This window comes from Argentina anserina, chromosome 5 (assembly GCF_933775445.1).
Source record: "Argentina anserina chromosome 5, drPotAnse1.1, whole genome shotgun sequence".
NCBI lineage: Eukaryota > Viridiplantae > Streptophyta > Magnoliopsida > Rosales > Rosaceae > Argentina > Argentina anserina.
Genome location: NC_065876.1, coordinates 17,589,514 through 17,617,012, shown reverse-complemented (window position 1 = coordinate 17,617,012; position 27,499 = coordinate 17,589,514). Strand labels below are relative to the sequence as shown.

The window sequence follows — 27,499 nt, the reverse complement described above, 5'->3', positions numbered from 1 at the left end:
CTCTCTTTCTCTTTTTTCCCGTCACCGGAAAAAGGTACGACTTCACTCCATTTGCAATCATATAGAAAGACATGAATGGTGTTTTGGTTTTCACTTTTCATTTTCTGAATGTAATGGGAGTTTTGTTATGGGAAAATCATATAGAAAAGCTTTGCTTAATTTGGGTTTTGATGGTTTGTAAATCTCTGTCTTCATATCATGGCCAACGAACTGGATTTTTCAAATTCTTACTTTGAAGTGATTTCTGCTGATAGTTCATGGGAGAAGATTGTCTGCAAGTGTTCTTGAATCAACCATTAATGGGGTATTGGGTTTTTTTTTTTCAAATAATTCCCCTAAACTAACATTAAGAGGCCCTTTGGATAACTTCCGAACTATTCTTTCTTTCTTTCTTTCTTTTGTGAGATGATGATTAACCAGATTAGATTATTAAGAGTAGAATGTTCTTTGCAGATTAGATTAGTTGGAGTGTGGTTACTGACAGTAGGTTCAAAATCTGTAGAAAAGCTTTGGGGTCAACAACATGGAACAACATTGAGAAATATAAAATAGGATGTTCCTAAGTTGAACCTTAAATTTCCTGGTGTAGCACTAGTGGCTGAAATAATAGGTCCGTAAGTACCCTGCACAGGTACGCAGCAAGTCCCCTTTCCAACCCAAAAGAGATGGATTTCAATGTCTCCTTGCATAATATGGATTCCAAACATTCATGATCTGGGGAGGATCCAAACGAATTTTGCTTTCATTAGCTGTCGGCTCGTTGGTAAGGCGAGAGCTTCAAGCCCGTAATATCTAATGCGCTCTCCGACTGGGGAAGTTATTTTTGGATAGGCAGAATTCGTCCATAAGCATAAAAAAATTGTAGTTTTAGAAACCTGAACTATGTATTCCTTCTGAACAGCTACTTTAGATCCCCCTGCCTCTTTTCGTATGTCAAAATTCTGTAGAACCAGATTTCCCTGAAAATAGAGATTAATTTTACAGAAGATGTGAGAGATTACACTTAACTTCGGTTATAAAGCAGTATCCCAAGAAATGAGATTTTGATATTTTAATTTACTTAGTTTAGGAACCATGTATTGAAAATTGATTGCATTGGACAAAAGTCAGGTTTTAAATAACATGCATGTGATGTAATTGATGATTGCTCGATTACTCGACATCAATATTTAACCCTGAACACATCATAGTAGTATAAAGCAAGAGGGTATCGTTCACAAACCGGGGATCCAGCCAGGGCTTAGGATCACATCAATTAACACGAATTCATAAAGGTTTTAAAGTTTGATATAGATTTTGGATTGAGTCATAAAAACAGTAAATAAAACCTAAGCTAATATATACATGTGATCAACCAACCAACACATAAACAATCACCAAAACAATTCACATAGAGGGAATCGAACCAAGTTCTACAACTTCTTAGTATCATGCCGAGACATACATTGAACAACCAAGAATGGATCATGCAATTAGGTTTCTAAGCAGTAACCTAAACACATAGACACTTAACACATTCAATCACAACCAAGCAGCCATAATCGAAATTCTAACATGTTCATCTTAATCATGTAATCCCAAAGCCATGCACATTGAATTCATCAAGTATGTCACTTACTTAACCAACAACCATGCAATTCGAAAATCACATAAACAAGAATAACCATGTTCTTAGCATAAGTCTTTAATCCAACAACCTAAATATCATGCTACAAGCATAGTCATAACACCTAGGAATCGAAAATTGTTCAAGCACACATTCGGCAAAAAACCAAAACAGAAAATCATAAAACCAAAACATAATTTTCGAATCATCTATATAAATTGAATCAAGTAGCTATTTCATAGACAAAATTGATACAAGACTACTCTAACCAAATCGCAACTTCATCCATGATTCGAAATAAAACCTAAACCCGAAATAGACAAGAGTGAGTCATGGTTACACTTTATAAATCAAGCAATCCACAAGTGTAGCCGAGTCTTCTATGGATGAAACCTCCTTCACAAGCGTGTTTGAAGGCTATTGATAGGTGAGGAATGATGGAATCGGTTTTAGGATTTCTTGGAATGGTGAAGGATGAATTCGGCAGAGCTATGGCTGTGTTTTTGTGTAGGGTTGATGATGATGCTGAATGGAGAGGCCGGCCTCTATATATAGAGGTGTAGGAAGCCTTCTTGCGTGCCAAAAGGAAATAGAATCCAATTGGGAAACTGAAATCCTCTTTGTTATGGATTTGCTTTATGTACTCCATATCCAACTTGATGTAGGAAACCAAGTTCAATAGGGAGATCTCTTTAAGGGCTGCACGGCAATCTCTTAGTCCAACTAGGAGTAGCTAGGCCGGCCTCCTCTTCTCCTTCTTCAACTCGAATATGATTTCCTTGTTCAACTAGGAATGCAACTCGGCAACTCTCCTTTCTTTCCAAATATGATTTGTCGTTCCTGAAAAGAAATCGTCGATTAAGGAATAGGAAAGAATGAAAATAGGAAAGTAGAGTCCTAGTCGAGTAAGGAATCCTAGTTCAATCAGGAGTTCTAACACTTAGCACAATTTCATCATCAAATCATCTAAAATCGAAATAGCTTTACTTCAAACATACATATGACAAATATGAACCTAAAACAACTAAATAAGAAGTAACAAAGCATAAGAATAGGGCATATATACATTAAGAACGTCACACTTTGTGTTCCTATCAACAACCCCACACTTAGACTTTGCTAGTCCCTTAGCAAACACTAAAAACGAAAATCAAAACATAATACGAAATCAAAACAACATAACTAACGACACAACACTAATGCCTTCAACATTTTGTCTCAGAGATCTTCAAACTCATAGTATCAAGAATAGCACTCAATCGAAATAGATAGGATGAATTCAATGGTTAATAAACATGAAATTTCGTTTAACAAGTAAGACATGGCAGAAACAAAGGTGAAATTAAGCTCAACATGTTCAAAACAAGTTCAAATTCAACTCACATAGGATACGCACTCCAAATCTTTTCTCTCAAGAACATGGCATATGCTTAAAAGCTTTTCACACACAAGAGTTATGAACATAGTGAAAATCGAGAACCTCATGAAAGATACCAATCATATGCACAAATGAACCCAAACCATATGCTTACTTATGAAACAAACTCCACAAATCAAGGACTACTCATTTTAAGAATCATGCGGATCTTTAGAAAAGGGATAGGTTAGGCTCGGCATGGATATATTTTCAAGGTAAAGGAATCACAAAGGTCATCCTCAAGACTTAGCAGAGCAAAACATCCACCTTATGTCGCCATACTCCATAAAACAAGGGCCAAATATCATCATGTTGGACCCATTCTTCACTTTATACATTGTGAAAACGAACAAAGGCTAAAGTATAACATTATTGAGCCTTCAACAAATACATCAAAACTCCAAATTCACATGAACAAGTATGTATGCCGAGATCCTTGTATCATTCTTTCATTTTTTTTTTCTTTTCTTGCCGTATACATGTCTTTTTCTTTCTTTCTTTCTCACGGCATCTTTCAATTTTTCTTTTCTTTTCATTCTCTTTTCACGGCATAACATACATACAATAGCGTAACCCCACACTTGAATCAAATCATCACTCCATATTACATCCAAGAATCGGCTCTGCCAAGCCTCAAAGACAAGGTAGAGATATAACTATACTAAGCAAGGATATAACATGTTGGTAATGAAAGAAAAGGCTTAACGTAGGCTCAAAGGGGTTAATACTAAGGTGTCCCAAGCTGGGCTCAAATAAGGATATACGGCTTTTTGGCTTAAGTGGTGGAAATCCTAAAAAGATCCAACAATCATTTTCAAAATCAGAGTATGTTATGACATAAAGCTTCGAAAGTTTCACAAAGTAAGTTCTAGCATTCTCTAGTTCATTGCAATTCTATGGCATACGAATTGATCAAAATAGATGTAATGAGGTTATAAAGCCAAGAAAACGATAGAATAAACTCTCCAAAGAAAGGCACATATATGGCTCGAATCTCACATAGGTTACATGAATTCAAACAAGTAAAGAACATGCTCATTCTGTACCTAAGTTTCAAAATCCTCATCTACTACATGTTCGTACAAAATCTACACATCGATTAACCATCAAATAATAATGAAATTCATTCCAATATCATGATCATCTATCAACCATAATTTCAAAGATCAACTCATCCTAGACAGTTAAAGGCATACCTAGGACTCAAAACAAAAACAAAACAAGTCAAAATCGAAAAACAGAACCAAAATGACACTAAAATTTCGAAAATCAAAACACAAAATTTAAACACATAAGCATCAAACACTAGAATACAACGAATGATGTATACCCCACCCCACACTTAAAATTTACATTGCCCTCAATGTACAATATGATAAGCAACGAAAATTAGAAAGAGTTAAGGGAGAAGAAAATGCAAACACTCGTTGATGGCTCCTTCATTGGCTTAAGTTTAGAGTCTATAGCCTAAACTATCTCAAATCATTACTTGCTTGCCGTAGGATCAAGGAGAGACGTCTCCTCCACATTGTGTTCCACGAAATTGTCATAGTACGGCTTCAAGCGATGTCCATTGACCGTGAATTCCTTTCCATGCACCATGCTTTTGATCTGAATAGCACCAGAAGGAAAAATATTAGTAACAACAAACGGTCCAAGCCACCTAGAACGGAGCTTGCCCGGAAACAATCTAAGTCGAGAATTAAACAAAAGAACTTTCTGCCCAACGACAAAGTGTTTCTTCCTAATCATGCGGTCATGGAATGTCTTAGTCTTCTCCTTGTAAACCATCGCCGAATCATAGGCCTCATTCCGGATCTCTTCAAGCTCATGCAATTGCAACTTCCTATGTAATCCGGCCTCATCTATGTCCATGTTGAAATTCTTCACAGCCCACCATGCACGATGTTCAAGCTCCACGGGAAGATGGCACGCCTTGCCATAGACTAGTCGAAATGGTGACATGCCTAGGGGAGTCTTGTATGCCGTCCTATAGGCCCAAAGAGCATCATCCAATCGGTGAGACCAATCCTTGCGTGATGGTCCAACAGACTTCTCTAAAATTCTCTTGATCTCACGATTAGATAGCTCCACTTGTCCACTTGTTTGAGGGTGATAAGGCGTAGCAACCTTATGCTTGATTCCATACTTCTTCAACAACGCCTCAATGGTCCGGTTGCAAAAGTGAGATCCTCCATCACTAATGATAACTCTCGGCATACCAAACCTAGAGAAAATGTTAGAACGAAGGAAATCTGCAACAACTCGAGAATCATTAGTCCGGGTGGCCTTTGCTTCCACCCATTTCGAAACATAGTCCACACACACGAGTATGTATAAGTAACCATTTGAGCTAGGAAAAGGTCCCATGAAATCAATACCCCAACAATCAAAAATTTCGACATATATAATCGGTGTCATAGGCATTTGATCTCTAGATCCTAAGTTTCCCATGCGTTGGCACCTATCACAAGTCATGCAAAAATAATATGCATCTTTGAAAATCGTAGGCCAAAAGAAACCACATTCGAACACCTTAAGAGCAGTCCTACGTGAACCAAAATGTCCTCCACAAGATTCAGAATGGCAAAAAGTAAGTATAGAATGATGTTCATGTTCGGGAACACACCTCCTAATGATTTGATCAACACAATGTTTCCACAAGTATGGTTCATCCCAAACGTAATACTTAGCTAATGCCTTGAGTCTATTCTTTTGTGCATGCGATAAAGTATCCGGAAATTGCTTAGAAACAAGATAATTCACAATATCTGCATACCATGGCTCACTTACCTCAACTCGAAAGAGTTGCTCGTCCGGAAAGCTCTCTTGGATGGCCAAGGGCTCGGCATCTCTCACCAAACGACTCAAATGATCCGCCACAACATTGTCACTTCCCTTCTTGTCCTTGATCTCGAGATCAAACTCTTGGAGTAGAAGAATCCATCGAATCAATCTCGGTTTGGCATCCTTCTTTGTCATTAAATACTTCAAAGCTGCATGGTCAGTGTACACAATAACTTTAGATTGAAGTAAGTAAGAACGAAACTTATCTAGAGCAAAGATCACGGCAAGAAGTTCTTTTTCAGTTGTGGTGTAGTTTTGTTGCGCATCATTGAGTGTTCTTGAGGCATAGTAGATGGCGTAGGGCTGCTTGTCCTTCCTCTGCCCTAGCACGGCTCCAACTGCATAGTCGGAGGCGTCACACATCAACTCGAATGGCAAGGACCAATCCGGCGGTGCCATGATCGGTGCTGAAGTTAGGAGCTTCTTCAAAGTCTCGAATGCATGCTTGCAATCATCATCAAAGTTGAATGGGACGTCCTTTTGAAGTAATGAACTCAGTGGTCTCGCAATCTTGGAAAAATCCTTGATAAACCTACGATAGAAACCTGCATGTCCAAGAAACGATCGAACATCCCTCACACTTGTGGGGTGGGGTAAGTGACGCACAAGATCTATTTTAGACTTATCAACCTCAATTCCTCTAGATGAAACAATATGACCTAAGACAATGCCTTGCGTGACCATAAAGTGACATTTTTCCCAATTCAAAACCAAGTTAGTTTCTTCACAACGTTTAAGCACTAGTTCAACATTTTCAAGGCAAGTTTCGAAATCTTCACCATAGACAGAAAAATCATCCATGAAAACTTCAATTTTAGAACCAATATACTCAGAGAAAATGTGATACATACAACGTTGAAACGTACCTGGGGCGTTGCATAAACCAAAAGGCATGCGACGATAGGCAAACGTACCAAAAGGGCATGTGAACGTGGTCTTCTCTTGATCTTCTTCCGCAACACTTATCTGGTTGTATCCACTATATCCATCAAGGAAACAATAGAAGGAGTGACCAGCTAACCTTTCAAGCATTTGATCAATGAATGGCAATGGCATGTGATCCTTCCTTGTTGTCGCATTGAGCTTCCTATAGTCAATACATACTCTATGACCGGTCACTGTCCTTTGAGGTACCAACTCGTTGTCCTTGTTCTTCACCACCGTGATGCCTGACTTCTTTGGCACAACTTGGATGGGAGAGATCCACCTACTATCCGAGATGGGGTAGATCACGCCACAATCGTGCAACTTAGTGATTTCATCCTTTACAACTTGCATCATTGGTGGATGAAGGCGTCTCTGACCTTCCTTGGTTGGCTTGGCACCATCTTCTAGCAATATTCGATGCACACACATGGTAGGGCTGATCCCTTTGATGTCGGCTAAGGTCCATCCTATTGCCGTTTTGTGTCTTCTCAACACTTCAATCAATCTCTCTTCTTGCTCCTCGTTTAGTGCAGATGAAATGATCACGGGCAATGTATCCTCTTCTCCTAGAAACGCATACTTCAAGTGGTCCGGAAGAACCTTAAGATCAAGCTTCGGAGCTTGAACCACAGAAGGAAGATTCTTGTTAGTAGTTAAGAGAATTGGACTAGGAGAGACAAAGCTTACCTCACGTGCAACCTCAAGAGAGGTCACGGTTTCATGAATCAAGGATGGCACGGCCTTGTTTGTTTCTAACACCGAAATGTTTGAGCTATCACTTGTAAATCCGGCCCCTTGGGCAATAGTGAGTGCCAACTCGTCATTTGTCAAGGTATCAAGATAGTTATCTGCAAGGGAATCAAGTATGTCAACTGAAAAACAATCACTTAACTCCGAAAGAGGATACCTCATAGCTTCAAAGATGTTGAAGCTAATCACTTCACCATCGAACTCAAAGGTGAGTGATCCACTAAACACATCTATTTTGGTTCGTGCGGTCCTCATGAAGGGGCGGCCTAACAAGATAGGAACCTCCTTGTCATCTGCCTCCGTTGGCTCCATGTCAATGACATAGAAGTCGGCAGGGAAGATCAAGCTCGAAACCTGCACAAGAACATCTTCAACATAGCCCAAAGGGACTTTGTTGGAACAATCAGCCAATCGAATCACAACATTATCACGTTTCAAATCACCTAGACCTAGGTTCTCATAGATATAGTGCGGCATTACATTAATAGATGCACCTAAGTCTAACATTATCTTTTCAAATGTCATGTTTCCGATTGTACAAGGGATAGAAAAACTCCCTGGATCCTTAAGCTTTGGTGGTAGCTTCCTTTGGAGCACGGCAGAAACCGTCTCACTCATTGTAACAACCTCCTTCTCTCGAGTCATCCTCTTATTGGTGCACAATTCTTTCAAAAACTTAGCATACTTAGGATTTTGTTGTATGCATTCAATAAGAGGCATGTTTACTTCCACCTTCTTGAAAATGTCGAGCATGGCTTGATCAGAGTCATCCTTCTTTTGCTTTGCGAATCTACTAGGGAAGGGAACACGAGGAAGATCATTAGTTGAAACCAAACCACTAGAGTTAGGATCCTTACCTTTGTCATGCACGGCATGATCATCTTTTGGCACGGCATCATTGGCTTTAGAGGAGGCAGGGTCCTTCTCTAAGTCCTTAGCATTGAAACTCTCGGCCTCTAGTCCTTTAGAAGGCACGGCCTTCTTGTGTTGCTCCCTTGGAGCATCCAAAGTCCTCCCACTTCGTGTCACCAAGGCTTTCACATTCGGATTAGGCTCAGTTTGGCTCGGCAACTTCCCTCCTTCATGGATCTTGCCCATGAAATCGATCACTTGTCCCATCTGCTTCTTAAGCTCGGTTATGTCCTTAGAATGAGCTTGTTGACCTGTAACTAAAGCTTGAGTAGCAGAGTTTAGATTTTGTTGCCCTTGAGCAAGAGACTTCAAAAGTTCATCATAGTTAGGTGAAGATGCATTATTCGAACCATGAACATTAGAGTTAAAGGGAGCAGAACCTTGAGGTACCTGAGGCCTCACAAACAAACCTGAAGGACGAGGTCCATGACCTTGAGCATTGGATGGTTGAGCATTGTTGCTCCAACGAAAATTTGGATGATCTCTAAGTCCAGGGTTGTATGTGTTTGAATATGGATCGTACCTAGGCCTTTGTTGCCCCATGAAGTTCAACTCTTCTTCAGTCATTGCACCATTCGGACAATTGTCAGTTGTGTGATCCTTGAAAGAACAAATGCCGCATGCTTGAGGGGTGATGCTCGAACCATTGAATGCCTTGACTAGCACGTCAAGCTTTCTTTCTAAAGTAGCCATCTGATTCCTTGCATCAACATCATACACCCCACGGCTCTTGCTTCCTCTCTTCTCCTTGGAACTAAATTGGCGATTGTTGTCAGCCAAGTCATCAATCAAGGTGTAAGCTTCTTGACCGGTTTTGTTCATGAATGTGCAGCCACATGCTGAGTCCACCATGCTCTTATTGGTGGTGTCGAGTCCTTCATAGAAGAATTGCACCAAGTCATCCAACGAAATACCATGGTGAGGGCACTTCCTTTGTAGTTCCTGAAATTCCTCCCAAGCCTCATAGAGTGAATCACCATCCTTTTGAGTGAAGTTCTGAATCTCCCTCCTAAGTCTTTTCGTGAGTTGAGCAGGGAAGAATTGCTTCAAGAACCTCCTAGTCATTTCATCCCATGTAGTGATGATTCCTGCAGGCAAAGAATATAACCAACGTTTAGCATCATCCTTAAGGGTAAATGGGAACAAAAGCAACCTCAAGCCTTCTTGAGAAAGATGATGTATCGATTGGAGCTTGCAAATGTCCAAGAACTCCCTAAGGTGAACATTAGGGTCTTCCATTGATGAAGCAGAATACTTAGGCAGCTGCCCAAGCAATTGAACAGGAATGGAGAAGTTAGCTTCATCAGGTGGAGTGAAAGCAATGCATGAAGGTGATTCCGGGGTGGTAGGAATGAATGCATTCTTGAGTGCCATTGGAGCACCAACAGGAATTATGTCACGGCCCGCAATTGTGTCTGAATTGAAGACGAATGAAAAGGACAGATCTTCCTCTTCTTCTGATCTAGGTGAAGAGTTTAAGATTGAATTGCTTGGAGATGCTTCGAAATTTAAAGGTCTACTTATGAAAGAGTTGTTCAAATCTCTAAGTGCTTGAATTCGATCTTTGAGCTCTTGTGTCTTCTTAGAAAATTCGGACATGCATAGTACCTGTTTGTATGAAAGGTAACGAGTTAGCATAGAAGAATACATGATGGATACATAAAATTCGTGCCTTCCCTTAGTCATACACACGCACACTTAAGGGGGAAGGGCACGGCAACTATGTTGTTTACAAAGAGTTAGTTCTTTACGTTTTCACAAGTTCATACATTCACAAGTTCTTTTTGCTATTTCAATGCTTGAATGATCGATTGATTCTAAGTTGTAAATCAAGGTGGACGTGCGGCCTAAGTATGGATGTCTAGACATAAAATCAAGTCTTTGTTTCAGAAGGCCTTTAGCTCAATCAGAGATAGTGAACATGGTAGGACTCATTTGTTGAACTACGGAGAGCGAACTCCCTATCGACTCCATCACCGAGATGTATGTCAGTCAGTAGTTCTCTGAGATCCAATTTTGGTCCCATGCACCAGAGTAATAAAAGAGCGTGCCCCTTACTCAGCTGGACTTAACCTCATGTGTTAGACAAAACTCCAAGTGTTAATAAAAGCCGCCCTCGACCTCATGCAAACTCGAGAGCTAGCATGAAGGGTTAAGGCTAATATTAACAAAAGGGACTTTACCTATTCCGTTTGATTTACAACCTACAACAATCATTCACTCAAGCACCAAAACAACAACCTAAGTTACATTACTATATGTTACACGAAATAAGAATAAGAATATACAAATGTACAATATTCACAATGAATTCGTAGTAAAAGTTAGGGATCCATCTCTAATGGATCCCCGGCAACGGCGCCATTTGATGATTGCTCGATTACTCGACATCAATATTTAACCCTGAACACATCATAGTAGTATAAAGCAAGAGGGTATCGTTCACAAACCGGGGATCCAGCCAGGGCTTAGGATCACATCAATTAACACGAATTCATAAAGGTTTTAAAGTTTGATATAGATTTTGGATTGAGTCATAAAAACAGTAAATAAAACCTAAGCTAATATATACATGTGATCAACCAACCAACACATAAACAATCACCAAAACAATTCACATAGAGGGAATCGAACCAAGTTCTACAACTTCTTAGTATCATGCCGAGACATACATTGAACAACCAAGAATGGATCATGCAATTAGGTTTCTAAGCAGTAACCTAAACACATAGACACTTAACACATTCAATCACAACCAAGCAGCCATAATCGAAATTCTAACATGTTCATCTTAATCATGTAATCCCAAAGCCATGCACATTGAATTCATCAAGTATGTCACTTACTTAACCAACAACCATGCAATTCGAAAATCACATAAACAAGAATAACCATGTTCTTAGCATAAGTCTTTAATCCAACAACCTAAATATCATGCTACAAGCATAGTCATAACACCTAGGAATCGAAAATTGTTCAAGCACACATTCGGCAAAAAACCAAAACAGAAAATCATAAAACCAAAACATAATTTTCGAATCATCTATATAAATTGAATCAAGTAGCTATTTCATAGACAAAATTGATACAAGACTACTCTAACCAAATCGCAACTTCATCCATGATTCGAAATAAAACCTAAACCCGAAATAGACAAGAGTGAGTCATGGTTACACTTTATAAATCAAGCAATCCACAAGTGTAGCCGAGTCTTCTATGGATGAAACCTCCTTCACAAGCGTGTTTGAAGGCTATTGATAGGTGAGGAATGATGGAATCGGTTTTAGGATTTCTTGGAATGGTGAAGGATGAATTCGGCAGAGCTATGGCTGTGTTTTTGTGTAGGGTTGATGATGATGCTGAATGGAGAGGCCGGCCTCTATATATAGAGGTGTAGGAAGCCTTCTTGCGTGCCAAAAGGAAATAGAATCCAATTGGGAAACTGAAATCCTCTTTGTTATGGATTTGCTTTATGTACTCCATATCCAACTTGATGTAGGAAACCAAGTTCAATAGGGAGATCTCTTTAAGGGCTGCACGGCAATCTCTTAGTCCAACTAGGAGTAGCTAGGCCGGCCTCCTCTTCTCCTTCTTCAACTCGAATATGATTTCCTTGTTCAACTAGGAATGCAACTCGGCAACTCTCCTTTCTTTCCAAATATGATTTGTCGTTCCTGAAAAGAAATCGTCGATTAAGGAATAGGAAAGAATGAAAATAGGAAAGTAGAGTCCTAGTCGAGTAAGGATTCCTAGTTCAATCAGGAGTTCTAACACTTAGCACAATTTCATCATCAAATCATCTAAAATCGAAATAGCTTTACTTCAAACATACATATGACAAATATGAACCTAAAACAACTAAATAAGAAGTAACAAAGCATAAGAATAGGGCATATATACATTAAGAACGTCACACTTTGTGTTCCTATCAGTAATCTCTTCTTAAATCAAGGTAATAGCAAGTTGGAACAAAATATTATCAATTTAATCATTCACAGACATGTTAGTCATGGGAATTCAGAACATATAGTTGAAATAAAATCTCTTAAGATGATGCAGACCTGGATATAAATATCGAACACACATCTCCCAAGACTTTTCCATATAGAATGTGAATTACTTTTAGAATAATCTTTCATCGTTTATATAATTAATAGTTCAATACAAAATGAGTGATTCATATATTCAATTGAACACAGAATGAGTGATCCGTCGTCTGCTAACTCACATGTGGGAGAGGATGAAGGTGGTGTTGGAGATAATAACAAGGGTTCTCCCTTGTGGCAATATGTAACAATTATCAGTGAAGCTAAGAAGGGACAAGGTGGGAATTGTGAGTGGAAGTGTAGTTTTTGTGGGATAAAGTTTCATGGGTCACATTATAGAGTGAAACAACATCTTCTTAAGATAAGTGACAAAGGGATTAGAATATGTCAAAAGATCGGTGATGCTAAGCATATGGAGCTTACTACTTTGATGGAATCACATGAGTTAAGTAAGAAAATGGCTGGACCTAAATTAGTTCCTCTCCCTTCATCAAGCAAGGTTCTTCGTGTTGAAGTACATTTAGAGTTGGGCTAGATTTGCTTGATGATATAGTGTAGACACTTCTAAGAAGAGGAAGGGAGTGAGTGGACCGCTTGAAAAAGCATTCAATAATGGTGTTAGAGAGCAATTAGATGGTGAAATAGCAAGGATGTTTTATACCGGTGGCTTGTCTTTTAATCTCGCCAAGAATCCTCACTACATCCGTGCATTCAATCGGGCATGTGCTTGTCCAATTGCCGGTTACCGTCCACCTGGTTACAATGCATTGCGGACAACTCTTCTACAGAAAGAAAGAAACCACATTGAGAGGTTGTTAGAACCAATTAAGCTCACATGGAAGGCAAAGGGGGTTAGTGTGTGTAGTGATGGGTGGTCTGACACTCAAAGAAGACCACTTATTAATGTCATGGCAGCTTGTGAGAGTGGACCTATGTTCTTGAGGGCTGAAAATTGTGAAGGAGAATCCAAAGACAAACACTTCATTTCAGACTTGCTCATTGATACTATCTTGGAGATCGGTCCACAACATGTAGTCCAGGTAATTACTGATAATGCAAGCAATTGTAAGGCTGCAAGAGCTATTATTAATGTTAGATTCCCACATATACTTTGGACTCCATGTGTAGTGCATACACTTAACCTTGCTTTAAAGAACATATGCACACCTAGCTCAATTGTGTCTAATAGGACAGCTTATGATGAATGTAATTGGATTAGTCAAATTGTCGATGATGTGTATTTTGTAAAGAATTTCATCATGAACCATGGTATGAGGTTGGCTATGTTCAATCAACATTCTCCATTGAAGATGTTATCGATTGCCGAGACACGTTTTGCATCCGTTGTTGTAATGCTTAAGAGGTTTAAAAAGATTAAGCAAAATCTACAACGCATGGTGATTAGTGATGAATGAGATAATTATAAGGATGATGATGTGGGAAAAGCAACGGCGGTGAGTGATTACATTATAAGTAATGAATGGTGGAGGAAAATTGACTATATCCTTTCCTTTACATTACCTATATATGTGATGCTTAGAAGATGTGACACGGATGAGCCATGTCTTCACAAGGTATATGAGTGGTGGGATACCATGATTGAAGAAGTGAAGGTGGCGATCTATAAGGAAGAATGCAAGGAATATGAAGAGGAGTCTCCATTTTACAATGTGGTGTATTCCATTTTGCTTGCAAGATGGACCAAGAGCTCCAGACTTCTTCATTGCATGGCACACTCATTGAACCCAAGGTACATTTGAATTATATATTTGAGTTTTAGTTTTCATTTCCAATTACAACTTTCAAATGTTAATTGTGTTGTGATTTATATGAAATTTATAGATATTATAGTATAGAATATCTTAATGGAGCTCCTAATCGTATTCCTCCACATCAAAATAGTGAGATTGCAAAAGAGAGAAAAGAATGTCTCAAGAAGTACTTTGCTAATGAAGATGAGAGGAGGATGGTTAATGAGGAGTTTGCCTCTTTTTCAGCATGTTTGGATGAGTTTGCAAGTAGTGATTTCATGAATGATAGAGGTAAGATGGACCCTATAAAATGGTGGACTGTTCATGGTTCTACCACACCAAATATTCAAAAGCTAGCCTTAAAATTACTAGGGCAACCTTGCTCCTCTTCATGTTGTGAGAGGAATTGGAGCACCTACAAGTTTATACACTCATTGAGAAGGAATAGGATTACACCTCAAAGAGCCGAAGACTTGGTTTTTGTTCATAACAATCTTAGGCTCCTTTCAAGAAGAACTCTACAATATAAAAATGGGGATATGTGGGATATTGGAGGAGATGATTATGATACAATTGTTAATGTGAATGGTGGTATGATTGAGATTGCAAACCTCTCCCTTGATGAACCGGACTTTGAGGGTGTAATATTTGACAATGAGGATGAAGATGATTGAAGAGAGGAAGACATCACATTCTATATATCATGGTTACCACTTCTTATTTTTTATTTTGATTGAACTTATTAAGTAGTTAATTAATGGACTTATGTAGTTATGTTTATTGTAAATTGATGGAATTTATGTGTTATAAATTTCTAATTGCTTGTTTTTATCAAATTTTAGAATTTATTATATATATATATATTAAATATTATTTTACAAAACGTATCCAAAATGCTACATACTAGAAAAAAACGTGTCCCCGTATCATGCAGTACCCGTACCCGTACCGGTGCATCATAGGTTAGGAGGTGGGTTTATACCTCAAATGAGATAAATTACAAAGCTAGTGTCGGTGGTATTCCTATCTTCAAATCCAAACAGCTGACGTGCTCCAGAGCTACTCCAATTTCTCAATATCTTTACATAACTCCTCCCAAGCCTCTAAGTATATATCTCGTCAACATCGAAAGAATAAAAGGTTTGTTGAGGCTCGAGTTCCATAGCAAAAATAATCCAGAGAAGGAGAATTTGGGTTTAATCAATGAAATTGAAGGTAGAGACAAATTGGGTATGAAGATTTGAAGCAAGGCTTACCAAAGAATGAAGTTTGGCACCATAGGAGTTAGAGGTTTTGCCAAAATCCTCTCGTTATTCTTCACTGCCAAAATTCACAGATTTTGGAATATGGCTTGCCTTGATGATCAATGGGCATAGTCTTACAGAGAAAGGTGAGGAGATTAAAGTGGTGTCAGTGCGTCTGGTTCAGAGAGAGAAGGAGGTGAGAGAGAAAGAGAGGTGCCGCAACAGAAAATGATAGAATGAAATGGACTCAAGTAAGGTTGAGCTTTAAATGGCCTTCAGATCGATGGCCCATAATAAGTCGGAGAAAAAAAATAGATCTAACGGTTAGAAAAATTAAGTTAGTGAAAAAGGATTTTTCAGAAAACAAAACCAAATTGTAAAAACTTTGAAAATTTGTAGTGAAATAAACAGAGCAACGGAAAAATATTACGAAAACATTTCCGCGCTCATGACGATGTGTAGTCTAACATCAAAGTGTTAAACCACTAACCCGACATTTCGGAAAAATGTCGAGACGTTGAGTCCTAAGTGTTTGAAAAGTACAGGGTATTACACACCTTCTCCTCATCAACCTTGTATATCATCTTCTCCAACCACAAACCCTAAAAACAGTAGTTTGTGGGTACAAAAGGTGCACTTTTTCAGGTTAATATACAACTTGTTAGGTTGTCACACTTTCAGAACCTGTCTTACATGTTCCAAATGCCCCTTCTTATCTCTAGTATAAATAAGAATGTCATCAAAATAAACAACAACAAAAGATCCAATGAATGGACCAAGAACCTGGTTTATAAGACACATAAAAGTGCTAGGGGTATTGGACAACCCAAATGGCATCACCAACCACTCATATAACCCATCCTTAGTCTTGAATGATGTTTTCCACTCATCTCCAGGCTTGACTCTAATTTGGTGATATCCACTCCTCAAGTCTATTTTTGAGAAACACTTCAACCCATTTAACTCACCAAGCATGTCTTCTAGGCGTGAATGGGGAACCTGTACTTGATAGTTATCTTGTTAATAGCCTTGCTATCTACACACACCCTCCATGTTCCTCCTTTCTTAGGCACCAACAAGACCGGAACTGCACATGGACTCATACTCTCTCTAATAAACCCCTTCCTCAACAGATCTTTAACAATCTCCCATAATATTTCACACTCCTTATGGCTCATTATGTTATGTGGCAGATTTGGTAAGCTAGCTCTTGGAATGAAGTCGATCTGATGTTGGATGTCCCTTATGGGAGGAAGTTCATCGGTAATCTCATCCCTTAACTCTTTTAACCCCTCCAATACCTCCTTAAGAACCTCCTCACATTGCTTCTCTGCTACCATTAAACCCTTAGCCACTATAGGAAAATGGTTTTGGATTATTTGAAGGCATCATTTAGCTCGTACTCACTGTTGGTAATGGCAAGGAAACTCGAAGTATCCTTTCTAGAACCGGTAGAAGTGTTTGTGGGAGCCATCGCAATCTTGTGCTGATTCTAGGTAAATAACATTACATTATCCCTGCCCTTGTGAGTAACATCCAAATCATATTGCCAAGGTCTCCCTAACAGTATGTAACAAGTATCCATATCAATCACATCACACATAACCTCATCACGATAGTGCTTTGGAATTCAAATAGGAACTCTACATGACATTGTGACTTCAGCTTGAGGACCTTTCTTTACCCAACCTAGTTTGTAAGGCCTATGGTGAAGTTATGCAGGAAATTTCATAAAATCCACCAGTTTTTGCGACACAAAATTCTCACAACTTCCATTGTCTACAATTATCTCACATACCTTGTTATTCACTAAGTAGGCGGAACAAAATATGCTGTGTCATTGGCTTTCCTCTCTTAGTGCCAACATGACTCTGTGTAACACCAAAGTAACTCTCTCCAGCCCTTCTTCGATAGCAAACTCAGCCCTGCATTAACCATCATCTTCTCTATCCTCTTCCTCTTCATCATTCTATCCTTCATTCTCTACTAAATTCACCTTTTTTCTTTGTAGACAAACATTAGAAGGATGACCAGGTTTCTTGCAATGATAACAAATATCTCCAAAAGGCTTAGTATAAGGATTCATCTTCTGGTTGTGATTAGGGTTCCCGGTTTGATTAGGATTCCCAGTCTTTTCAGGGAGACCTTGGCACTTTATCATGTCTTGACATGAATGATAGTCTTCTCATATGTAGGATTCTGCCTTTCTCGTTCGGATTGTAGAAAGGTTTCTTCGCATTTGCCATCATCTCAGCCTTTAATGCTAAATTTTGAGCTGCAGCTATAGTCCACACAGTCTGCAGTTTGATTCTCTCCTGAATGGAAGGTCTTAATCCACTTAAGTACCTCGCCACTTGTTAAGCCTTTGACTCCCTCAATTCATTACGTTCTGCTAGCCTCACAAACTCATCAATATATTCATCTACTGTTATTGTCTGGCATACAGTCTATGTATATGTGATAGAGTATTTGTTCATAATTTACAGGGAGAAACTGATTCTTTTAGAGTTGCTTCATTCTCCGCCATGTCTGAACTGGTTTCTTTCCTTGCCTCCGACGTTGTTGCTATAACGTATCCCACCACATAACCACACTACTCTTCAATCGAAAGGCCACCATATTTACTCTCTTCATCTCTTGCACCTCCATCATATTAAAGAATATGTCAACTTCTACCAGTCAATCAAGGAAATCCTCAATTTTCAGATGCCCCGAGAAAGTTAGAATTTCAGCCTTCATCTTATAATCAGTTAGATTAATTGTCTTATCACTACCAGCAACTGAAAGTTCTCCCTCTGACTCAGAGTCATCATCCTCTTCACGTTTCGGATTATTGTTGTTGTTATTGTTGTTGTTTTGGCCTAGCAACACCAAAATCTGATCAATCTGATTTTGCAACTCATTTATCTGAGCATTGAACTCAGCCTTCGTAACAGGTTGATAAGCCATTGCATACAAATTGAAAACCACCAAGAAAATAACCTACTCTGATACCAACTAATGCATCGAGACTAATTCGTTAGAATCCACTAATGGCATCTTTGAATCCACAAGACTTTTTTCTCAAATCCATGAAAAGTTCTGGAATCCATCAGGAAAATTGAGAGAACTCAAAAGTTTTATGATATCAAAGATGTATCATACGGCCACAAGAGGTGGCTTATATACTAAAACGAAACCGTAGGCCGCTAACAAAAGCCTAATCAAGCCCATGGGTTCAAATAAAATAAAATCCAAAACAAATAAATTCGAAAAACACTAAAAGTTGTTTTGATGGCCTAAACGACGTTAGATGCCCGAAAAAGCACACATCGTGGCAAAACGACGAGTTTGATTTCTGGCACCATTTATTTTCCGAAAATGTATCATTCGCCCTATTTTGATCTCGTAGCCTAAACATGAATAGTATCGACCTTCCATTTCTTGTGTCAGTCCATTTGCTCTTCAATTCTTGATGTCATCTGTTTTACATCATTATCTACCTTACCATATTATTTCTAGTTCATGAGTCGTTCTTATTAGTCTTTGAGGTGGAGTGTGGTAGTCCGATCCTCTCAACCATTTTGATATGGTGTTTGATGAGGCCATTATATAGTATGTAGTATATACGTACTTGTCGATGATGTGGTTTCTGTGTAAGTGGATTTTTAATCAAATTGAGTCTCAAATAAGGGTCATCACTTGGGCCAAGGGCCTAAAAGCCCATGTGTAGCCCAAACCAAAGCTCGGCCCAGTTAAAGCCCGACCTTATGGGTATAAGACTGGGTAGAGGCTGAGGGTTCAAAGCCTCGGTCCAGCCCAAGGCCTCGCCCGTTAGAGTCCATAAGACCAAATGATAGGATCGTAATCCATCAAGGAATTGAAAAAGGAAATTAAAGGAACATATAATGAATTGAAGAAGGAAATTAAAGGAAAGTGAAAGGAATTAAATTAGACGATAAGTTTCATATTCATTTGATAACTATCTTCTTACAATGGAAGCTGATTATATAGCTCAAGGCTCAAGCTAAGAACATACCCTAGAGACCCGACACTAAAAGAACCCAACTCGGGTCCAGTTATCACACAAATGTAAGGCCCAAAATAGGTAAACATTCCATATTAGTGATTACTAGTAAATGGTCATAACACCAAAGCTCGGCCGGCCCTAAAAAGCTTGACCCAAACTCATTCATTTAATTAATAATTTTATATGTATTTTATTTGTTGTATATGTTAATTAAGTAAATTATTTAGTTATATATATTTTTTATTATATTTAGCTAAATAATTACCATATTATATTTTTTCTTTATTTTATTAAATATACATCGGGGTGTTCTATTTGCACCTCAAAATTACTTTTCATACCTCCATTATTTATTGTTCCTCTCTTTTACTTTTTAACTACTTAAAAAAATCTAAGTACACATGTTCTTGTATACCGAAATGCCCTTCAATTTCTCTTATATCCATAGTGGTTGTAGATCATGTAAACTCTACACACAAAAAACCAAAATCTTTATCTCTCTCTATGAGAATGGCTACCAAAACCTCATAGATCTTCTGGCCTTGGTTTTGACCATGAGAGAATGATGTAATCATCACGTTGGACCTATTTTACAAGTCTTGGATCAATGCAACCAGACTTCTATTGTGCTGTAAAATAAAATCAACATAGAGCACAATAGAATAGTAAACGCACCTGGGTTTTTAAGAATATGTTTTTGATCAAAGATGATTGAACGAATATAGATTTTGAGTATTACTAGCAAGACGATTGAATCATCCCAAGAGACAATGTCTAATTTGAGTTCTAATTACAATTACGGGCATGAGAACAATTGTAGCGAGATTTGATCCTCATAGTATGCTAATTAAATCAGTCATCAACCAATTGTAGAAGAATTTGAATTGCACAAGATTAATATAATGTATACTATGCACTCTCACGAGTTTAAAAAGAATAACATATTTGTACTTATATGTCTTTTCATGTCAATTGATAAGGTCAAATAAATATAGAAAAATGATGGAGGTGTGCAAAGTAGTTTTAGAAGTGCAAATAGAACCTCATATATACATTACACATAACTATAATGGGCTCGGCCCGGCCCGGAAAAGCCTGTAAAATCTGAGCCTATGGGTAGCCAGTGAGCCTTGATTTTATCAACAAGCCCGGCCCGGCCCGGCCTTAAAATTTGAAAAAAATCATCGTGGCCCGGCCCGAGTCTGGATGTAGTAGGGTGGACCGGGCCGAGCCTGGCCCATTGCCGACCCTTATAGTCTCAAACATTAATTTTTTTGTTTGTTTGATGAAAGTCTCAAACACTAAGTTGTTACCGGTCGATCAGCAGGAAAATTGGACATGGAGCAAAGTTTTCAGTTGTAATTAACATTGCGCGCAATGCTGTTAAAACATAATGGATAAATTGGCCTCTTGGTCGCCAAGTTTATACCTAGCCTGTTTCCTAGGAATATAGAATCCAAAGTTTTTTTTTTTTGCGATACAAATTAAAAGAATCCAAAGTTGTGGGACAAAAGAACAAAGTTGAACACATTGTCTTGTCAGCATCATACTATACTACTTTAATTGCTTGAACGGAAGTTGCTGGGTATATTACTAGACGAACTGATTGTGATCATGAAGAAACTCTCATCAGTTGCCTAAGATAGTACGCAGTACGCACAGAAACTAATATAGCAGTTGAGCAAAGTTATTGTAAACTCTATCAGTTTCAACTAGCTCCTAGCTAGTTTAAAGTGAAGAACAATCTATATGGTTCATATATACCTGCACATTTCTCATATATATGTGTTGTATTTTAATAACTAACTTTAATTTTCATTAGCATTTTAATAGTAGTGTGCGTACCAATAAAAGATAAGTTGCACAAATTATTGATTTTGGAACTTCTTTAGTCACCCAATTCATTATCATATTCTTGATCGACATATATACATCAGATAATTACAAAACATCCAGGAAAAGCAATATAGAATAGGGGTGTTAATCGGTTTGAATGGTTCGGTTTATAGGTGATACCGAACACCAAACCGTTCTATTTATTCGGTTTGGTTCGGTTTGGTTTTTCACTTTTTTTTTCAAAAACCAATTGTGTTCGGTTTGGTTCGGTTTGGTTTTTCTCTGGTTTATATCGGTTTTTCTTTCGGTTATTTTGTAAAGAAAATCGGAGTTTCTTTACTTGTCTATCTACTTGATTCTTACCGAAATAAAAAGAACATGCGGACAGATTTGCAAAATTCTATTTACAAGATATAGTTGCTTCACAAATGCATACAATTGCAAAAAGCCACTAAACAAGTTATACCACATTAGTAGGTATGTTGTCGTTCCAATATCTAAAATTCAAAATATTAAATTTTGACCGTCAGATGTGATTAGCATATTTAAATAAGGATATGGTAAAAAATTCATCTAATGTTGATAATATTTGGGTCTCGATCGATGTGGTCAACATTAACTTAATTTCATCTAATTAAGTGAATTTGTTCTTACCCCCTCCTTCTTAACTAGTTTTGGTGGATTTTTTCATGCACACACTCTCACATATATGTGATGTAGCAGCTCGTGTAAAATTTTCAAAAATTTTACGTTCCAGGGATAAGGCTACCCATAGGTGATAATAAGCGTAAAAATGGTTGACTGCCTCGATCGGGACACAAACGTTATCGAAAATATGTGATTTTTTTACCATAACCATATTTCACTATACGTAACGCATCATGCGGACAAATTTGCAAAATTCTATTTATAAGATATAGTTGCTTCACAACTGCATACATTTGTAATAAGACCACTAAACTAGTTATACCACATTAGTAGACATGTTGTGGTTCCAATATCTAAAATTCAAATTATGAAATTTCGACCGTCGGATGTGATCAGCATATATAAATACATATATGGTAAAAAATTCACCGAATTTTGATAAAGTTTGGGTCTCGATCGATGTGGTCAACATTAACTTAATTTCATCTAATTAAGTGAAATTGTTCTTACCCCCTCCTTCTTGACTAGTTTTGGTGGATTTTTTCAAGCACACACTCTCACATATATGTGATGTAGCAGCTCGTGTAAAATTTTCAAAAATTTTACGTTCCATGGATAAGGCTACCCATAGGTGATAATAAGCGTAAAAAAGGTTGACCGCCTCGATCGGGACACAAACGTTATCGAAAATATGTGATTTTTTTACCATAACCATATTTCACTATACGTAACGCATCATGCGGACAAATTTGCAAAATTCTATTTATAAGATATAGTTGCTTCACAACTGCATACATTTGCAATAAGACCACTAAACAAGTTATACCACATTAGTAGACATGTTGTGGTTCCAATATCTAAAATTCAAATTATGAAATTTCGACCGTCGGATGTGATCAGCATATATAAATACATATATGGTAAACAATTCACCGAATTTTGATAAAGTTTGGGTCTCGATCGATGTGGTCAACATTAACTTAATTTCATCTAATTAAGTGAATTTGTTCTTACCCCCTCCTTCTTGACTAGTTTTGGTGGATTTTTTCATGCACACACTCTCACATATATGTGATGTAGCAGCTCGTGTAAAATTTTCAAAAATTTTACGTTCCAGGGATAAGGCTACCCATAGGGGATAATAAGCGTAAAAAGGGTTGACCGCCTCGATCGGGACACAAACGTTATCGAAAATATGTGATTTTTTTACTATAACCATATTTCACTATACGTAAAACATCATGCAGACAAATTTGTAAAATTCTATTTATAAGATATAGTTGCTTCACAACTGCATACATTTGCAAAAAGACCACTAAACAAGTTATACCACATTAGTAGACATGTTGTGGTTCCAATATCTAAAATTCAAATTATGAAATTTCGACCGTCGGATGTGATCAGCATATATAAATACAGATATGGTAAAAAATTCACCGAATTTTGATAAAAGTTTGGGTCTCGATCGATAACATATTTAATTATGTATATTAAAAATATCTATAAATAATATAATTTCTTTATAATATATATATATATTCGGTTTTTCGGTTCGGTTTCGGTTTTCAAACGTCCCAAACCAAAACCACACCAAATCTTTCGGTTTGGTGCGGTTTTTTTGCGATTTGGTGCGGTTTTTTTTTTTCTTCGGTTTTTTTCGGTTATGGTTCGGTTTTTTTTCGGTTTTCGGTTTTCAATTAACACCCCTAATATAGAACAACCTTGCTTGGCTCTCTATCTGATAGAGGAATTCCAATGTGATTGAAGTTTTTGTACTAATTAAATGGCTAACAACAAAAGCTCTCTGCAGGGGTAGTGGAGAAAATTCGAAGCTCCAATTAGACTGCAATCTGTACTAATTCATTTAGTTCAGAGATTACAGTAGCTCATCAACTCTTAAACTAATAACTTACTTCCACGGTGAATGGATTTGAGTACAAGAACATGCATGACCCACAGCTCACTGTGAAAAACCAGTTTAATTTTCTAAACTACATTGCATAACCCACATGTTTTTTGACATATATATATAATTAACGGAACTCGGAGAAAAATAAAAAAAATGAGAATTTAATTATCTTAACTAGTAGATCGAGATGATAAGCACTTCAATTAAGCTAACTAAGCACATGCAAATTAATTAACTACATAGTAATATATATATATATATATATATATGTATATATAAATATATCTACCAGGTTATTAAGTAAATTAAGCAGTAGAACTAGGTGGGGGGTTGGGACTTATTCTTGGCCAGATTGTGTTTATTGTTGTGCATCCAAACCTTGAGAACTCTTCTCTTGACACCTATTTCATGGCAGAAGCTTTGCACAACAGACTCTTCTTGCTTCTGAATCTTCCATCCAACTTTCTCTGCAAAGTTGAACATTTTCTCCTTCTGATCCTGAGTAAACTTTGTCCTGAACCTTTTCTTCACAAGCTGTCCTGGTGCCCTACTTGCCACATTAACCCCACCACCATGGCCATGATGATGAATTTGATCTTGTTCTTGCTCATCAGACTCTGAAGGTAGATGGGACCCCATCAGCCCGCCCAGGCCCATGTTGTTATTGTAAGACATTATCATCTGGTGGGGGTGGTGGTGAGGATGATGATGCGGTGCAGTTCTTGAGGGTAAGAAGCCTCCTGTTGGATTAACAGCTGTGTGGAAACCCAAGGCATCAGCGGCTACTATACTCATGTTCTTGTGCCCATTGGGATGGCCTAGTAGGACTTTCCTCCCAACCCTAGTGGTGTTGCTGTTGATATCCCATGATGACATTGTTCCAAGATCGCCCTCGATTTCTTTTCTGTGGAAGTTTCTGTGGCAGTTGCAGGCAGAGCAGGTGAGAGCTTCAATGGTGCCTTCTTCTCCACTGGGCATGAACTCACCACACCCATCAGTTGCAGTCCCTCCCATGGCTGCTGCATGGTTCTTCAGGCACTCTTTGTACTTGATGCTGCTGTTCACCACTTTCTTGTTACTGTTGCTATTGCTGTTGTGGTGGTTGTAGGCCACATTGACATGATTGACGTGCTCCTCATCCTCCTCCTCCTCTTCCTCCTGATCTGGGCTAGTGACTGTGGGAATGGAGGATCCATTATTGGTAATGGAGGCAGCAGGGATATGATTCTGTGGTGGTGCTACTGGTGGTGCTGAGGAGGTAATGAGGTGGTTACTGTGGTTGTTGTGGATGAGGGTGTGGTTATGGAGTGCTGCAGGCTCATGATGATGATGATGGATCATGTGTCCATGGCCATGCCCACCAGCCCCATAAGGAGTACTATTTATTGGAATTGGGATTGAGATAGGGGTCTGCCCTTCTTGATGGCTTGAAAGTTCCATATCTTTTGTTTCTCTAAGCTATGATATGAGTGAGAGTGAGACTGGGTCTTGTGTGTTTGGTTGGAGACCAAAAGAGAATTAGACACAGACACCAAAAAAATTAGCTAGGACTAAGAGAGGCTTAAATCAATGATTAAAACTCAAAAGTGACCTCAAACCTAGGAGATTAATTAGATCCCTCTCTTCTCTATTTATATATATGGGGCCAATTGATACTCCTTTTGATCAAATAAGAGCAAAGTGCCAAAACTCCAAAAGGGTCTGTTCTCACCCGCCTCTACTTTGATCAAAGAATGAACAATACTACTGTGCCCAGGAGGAACTAAGCAGAAAAAAGAAATCAAATTTCTCTCTATATATGCATCTCTATAAAGAAAGAGAATTATAGTTAAAAGAAGATAGATCTGTGATTAGTGGTAGTAGCAGAAGATTGTGTTTCTTCTTTTTCAAAACTAGAAATAGAAATGGAGAGAAGGCAAAAAGGAAAAAGAAAGCAGGAAGAGGAAGAGAAGTAGGTCAATAACTTCCCTGTGAAACTGTTGCAGGTCTTAAACATTATTGAACATGCATGCCTTCCATGGCAGACTAATTATCAAGGACAACTCTGAAGGAAAAACACAGAGAGTGTCTGGCTAAATTTAGATGGATCGAGAGGTGTGATTAAGTGGTAATGGGTGGTGAAGAGAAGAAGAGAGAAGGGCCGGGGGGGGGGGGGGGGGGGGGGGGGGCGGTAATGGGTGGTGAGAGAGAAGAATCAGTTGGAGCAAGGTAAGGTAGGTAGCTTCTGCTAGGGAGAGTTTTGAAGGTGGGTTTAGCTAGTGAAGCACTAAATAAGAGAGCTTACTGGAAGCTAGGTAGTGATGAGGGGCCCAATTAGGAGAGACAGGAGAGAAGAGAAAGAAAGAAAGAGAGGTGTAAAACAACTAAAGCATTTTTTTTTCCAGAGAGAGAGAGAGAGAGAGAGATAGACAGTTTTTGGGAGGAGATAGAAGCTTAGCTAGAGAAGTTGAAAGAGTCTAGAGGGAAAAGTGGGGTGCTTGCTTTGCTTGCACTATCAGGCAAGTTTAAGCATCCACAGCAGTGATATTGTGTCAGAGAGTGGGGAGGACAGGGAAGCCATTTGCATTGCATGCCATCCAGGAGAGAGAGAGAGAGAGAGAGAGAGAGAGAGAGGAATTATTAGAAGAAATGAGCCTCCTAATTAATGAAGGAAGATATATTGGCATAATTAACCTGCTCTTCTGTTAATCTGTTTCATGAGCTGGGAGTTTGTTTTCTACTGATGCGATTGATTAGATTAATAGCGAAAACACTGTTAAACACTCAAATCAGAACTTATTTGAGAATTCAAATGGAACTTTATATTTCATGCGGTGTAATGTTGATGGTAAACAACCTACATTTGAGTGTCGTTAATTGATTAGGTTGTCTCCATGCATGCATCAAATTAACGGTTAATTAACTTCTGTAATAAGATCGTAAGTAGTCAGATGAAGTGCCGAGATACGAATTCGAGTAATCGAAGTTTATGATAAGATAATTGAAGTCTCTCGTAAATTTTGTCAAAAAAAATTGGGGGTTGCCATAAATAAAGATTTCAAGGTGAAACAAAATTGACAGGGTGATTCCTGAGAAGGGAAGCCAATGGTTACTGGGGTAATTCTCATTCACCTTACTCTGGACTCTGTGGACGAAATTGTTTTACTTTTACCATGCTCCAAATGTTGAATTTACAAGAGACCTTAAGATTTGAGTTTGTTCACAAGAAACTCTTGAGCTTTGTTCATGCATCCAATAGAGTAATATTACTCAATATGACAATAATGATGTCCCCATGAAGATCATGGCCTTTCACTCGGATTCAACACAATTACATGAAAAGTGAGAGTGAGAATGAATAAACACTCGTTTCCTCAGTGATCTGTCTAATCCAATAGTGCAAGTCGAGTACCATCAATCTAGTAATTTTGTTTTCATGATTGCCTAATCTATATATTGGTTTTGATATTAATTAGTCGATCTTTGGGTAACAATGACCTATATATTTGTGAAATTGCTTAATGGAGAGTTCAGATCGAATTGTTAACACGTACAGTATATACTATACTTATTCTATAAGTTCATGACACTCCCAAAATAAATAAGAATATAGTAATA

At 38.2% G+C, this 27,499-nt stretch overlaps 3 protein-coding genes and 1 non-coding gene across 4 annotated transcripts; 3 read left to right on the top strand and 1 right to left on the bottom strand.

The window, feature by feature from the left end:
- The first annotated feature begins 9,369 nt into the window (after positions 1-9,369).
- On the top strand, positions 9,370-9,476 carry LOC126796533 (small nucleolar RNA R71). The gene has a single exon (XR_007672377.1). It is a non-coding gene; the product is annotated as a small nucleolar RNA R71 (small nucleolar RNA).
- Positions 9,477-12,659: 3,183 nt separating this feature from the next.
- LOC126795640 (uncharacterized) lies at positions 12,660-13,920 on the top strand. Its single transcript, XM_050522441.1, has 2 exons — positions 12,660-12,954; positions 13,064-13,920. The coding sequence occupies exons 1-2, from the start codon at positions 12,660-12,662 to the stop codon at positions 13,918-13,920; spliced, it is 1,152 nt and encodes a 383-aa protein (XP_050378398.1).
- A 180-nt stretch (positions 13,921-14,100) lies between these two features.
- On the top strand, positions 14,101-14,930 carry LOC126795638 (uncharacterized). The gene is made up of 2 exons (XM_050522440.1): positions 14,101-14,255; positions 14,348-14,930. Exons 1-2 carry the CDS (start codon positions 14,101-14,103, stop codon positions 14,928-14,930), a joined length of 738 nt encoding a protein of 245 aa, XP_050378397.1.
- Positions 14,931-24,122: 9,192 nt separating this feature from the next.
- On the bottom strand, positions 24,123-25,342 carry LOC126796108 (zinc-finger homeodomain protein 3-like). The gene has a single exon (XM_050522872.1). It carries the CDS (start codon positions 25,340-25,342, stop codon positions 24,221-24,223), a length of 1,122 nt encoding a protein of 373 aa, XP_050378829.1. The 3' UTR covers positions 24,123-24,220.
- Between the last annotated feature and the right edge of the window lie 2,157 nt (positions 25,343-27,499).

Excerpts from the sequence above, each read along its gene's own strand:
- LOC126795640 (XM_050522441.1), top strand. The coding sequence starts at position 12,660 with ATGAGTGATCCGTCGTCTGCTAACTCACATGTGGGAGAGGATGAAGGT. Across the intron at positions 12,955-13,063 it reads GATGGAATCACATGAGTTAA|ACACTTCTAAGAAGAGGAAG; the intron begins GTAAGAAAATGG and ends GATATAGTGTAG.
- LOC126795638 (XM_050522440.1), top strand. The coding sequence starts at position 14,101 with ATGATTGAAGAAGTGAAGGTGGCGATCTATAAGGAAGAATGCAAGGAA. Across the intron at positions 14,256-14,347 it reads GCACACTCATTGAACCCAAG|ATATTATAGTATAGAATATC; the intron begins GTACATTTGAAT and ends TGAAATTTATAG.
- LOC126796108 (XM_050522872.1), bottom strand. The coding sequence starts at position 25,342 with ATGGAACTTTCAAGCCATCAAGAAGGGCAGACCCCTATCTCAATCCCA.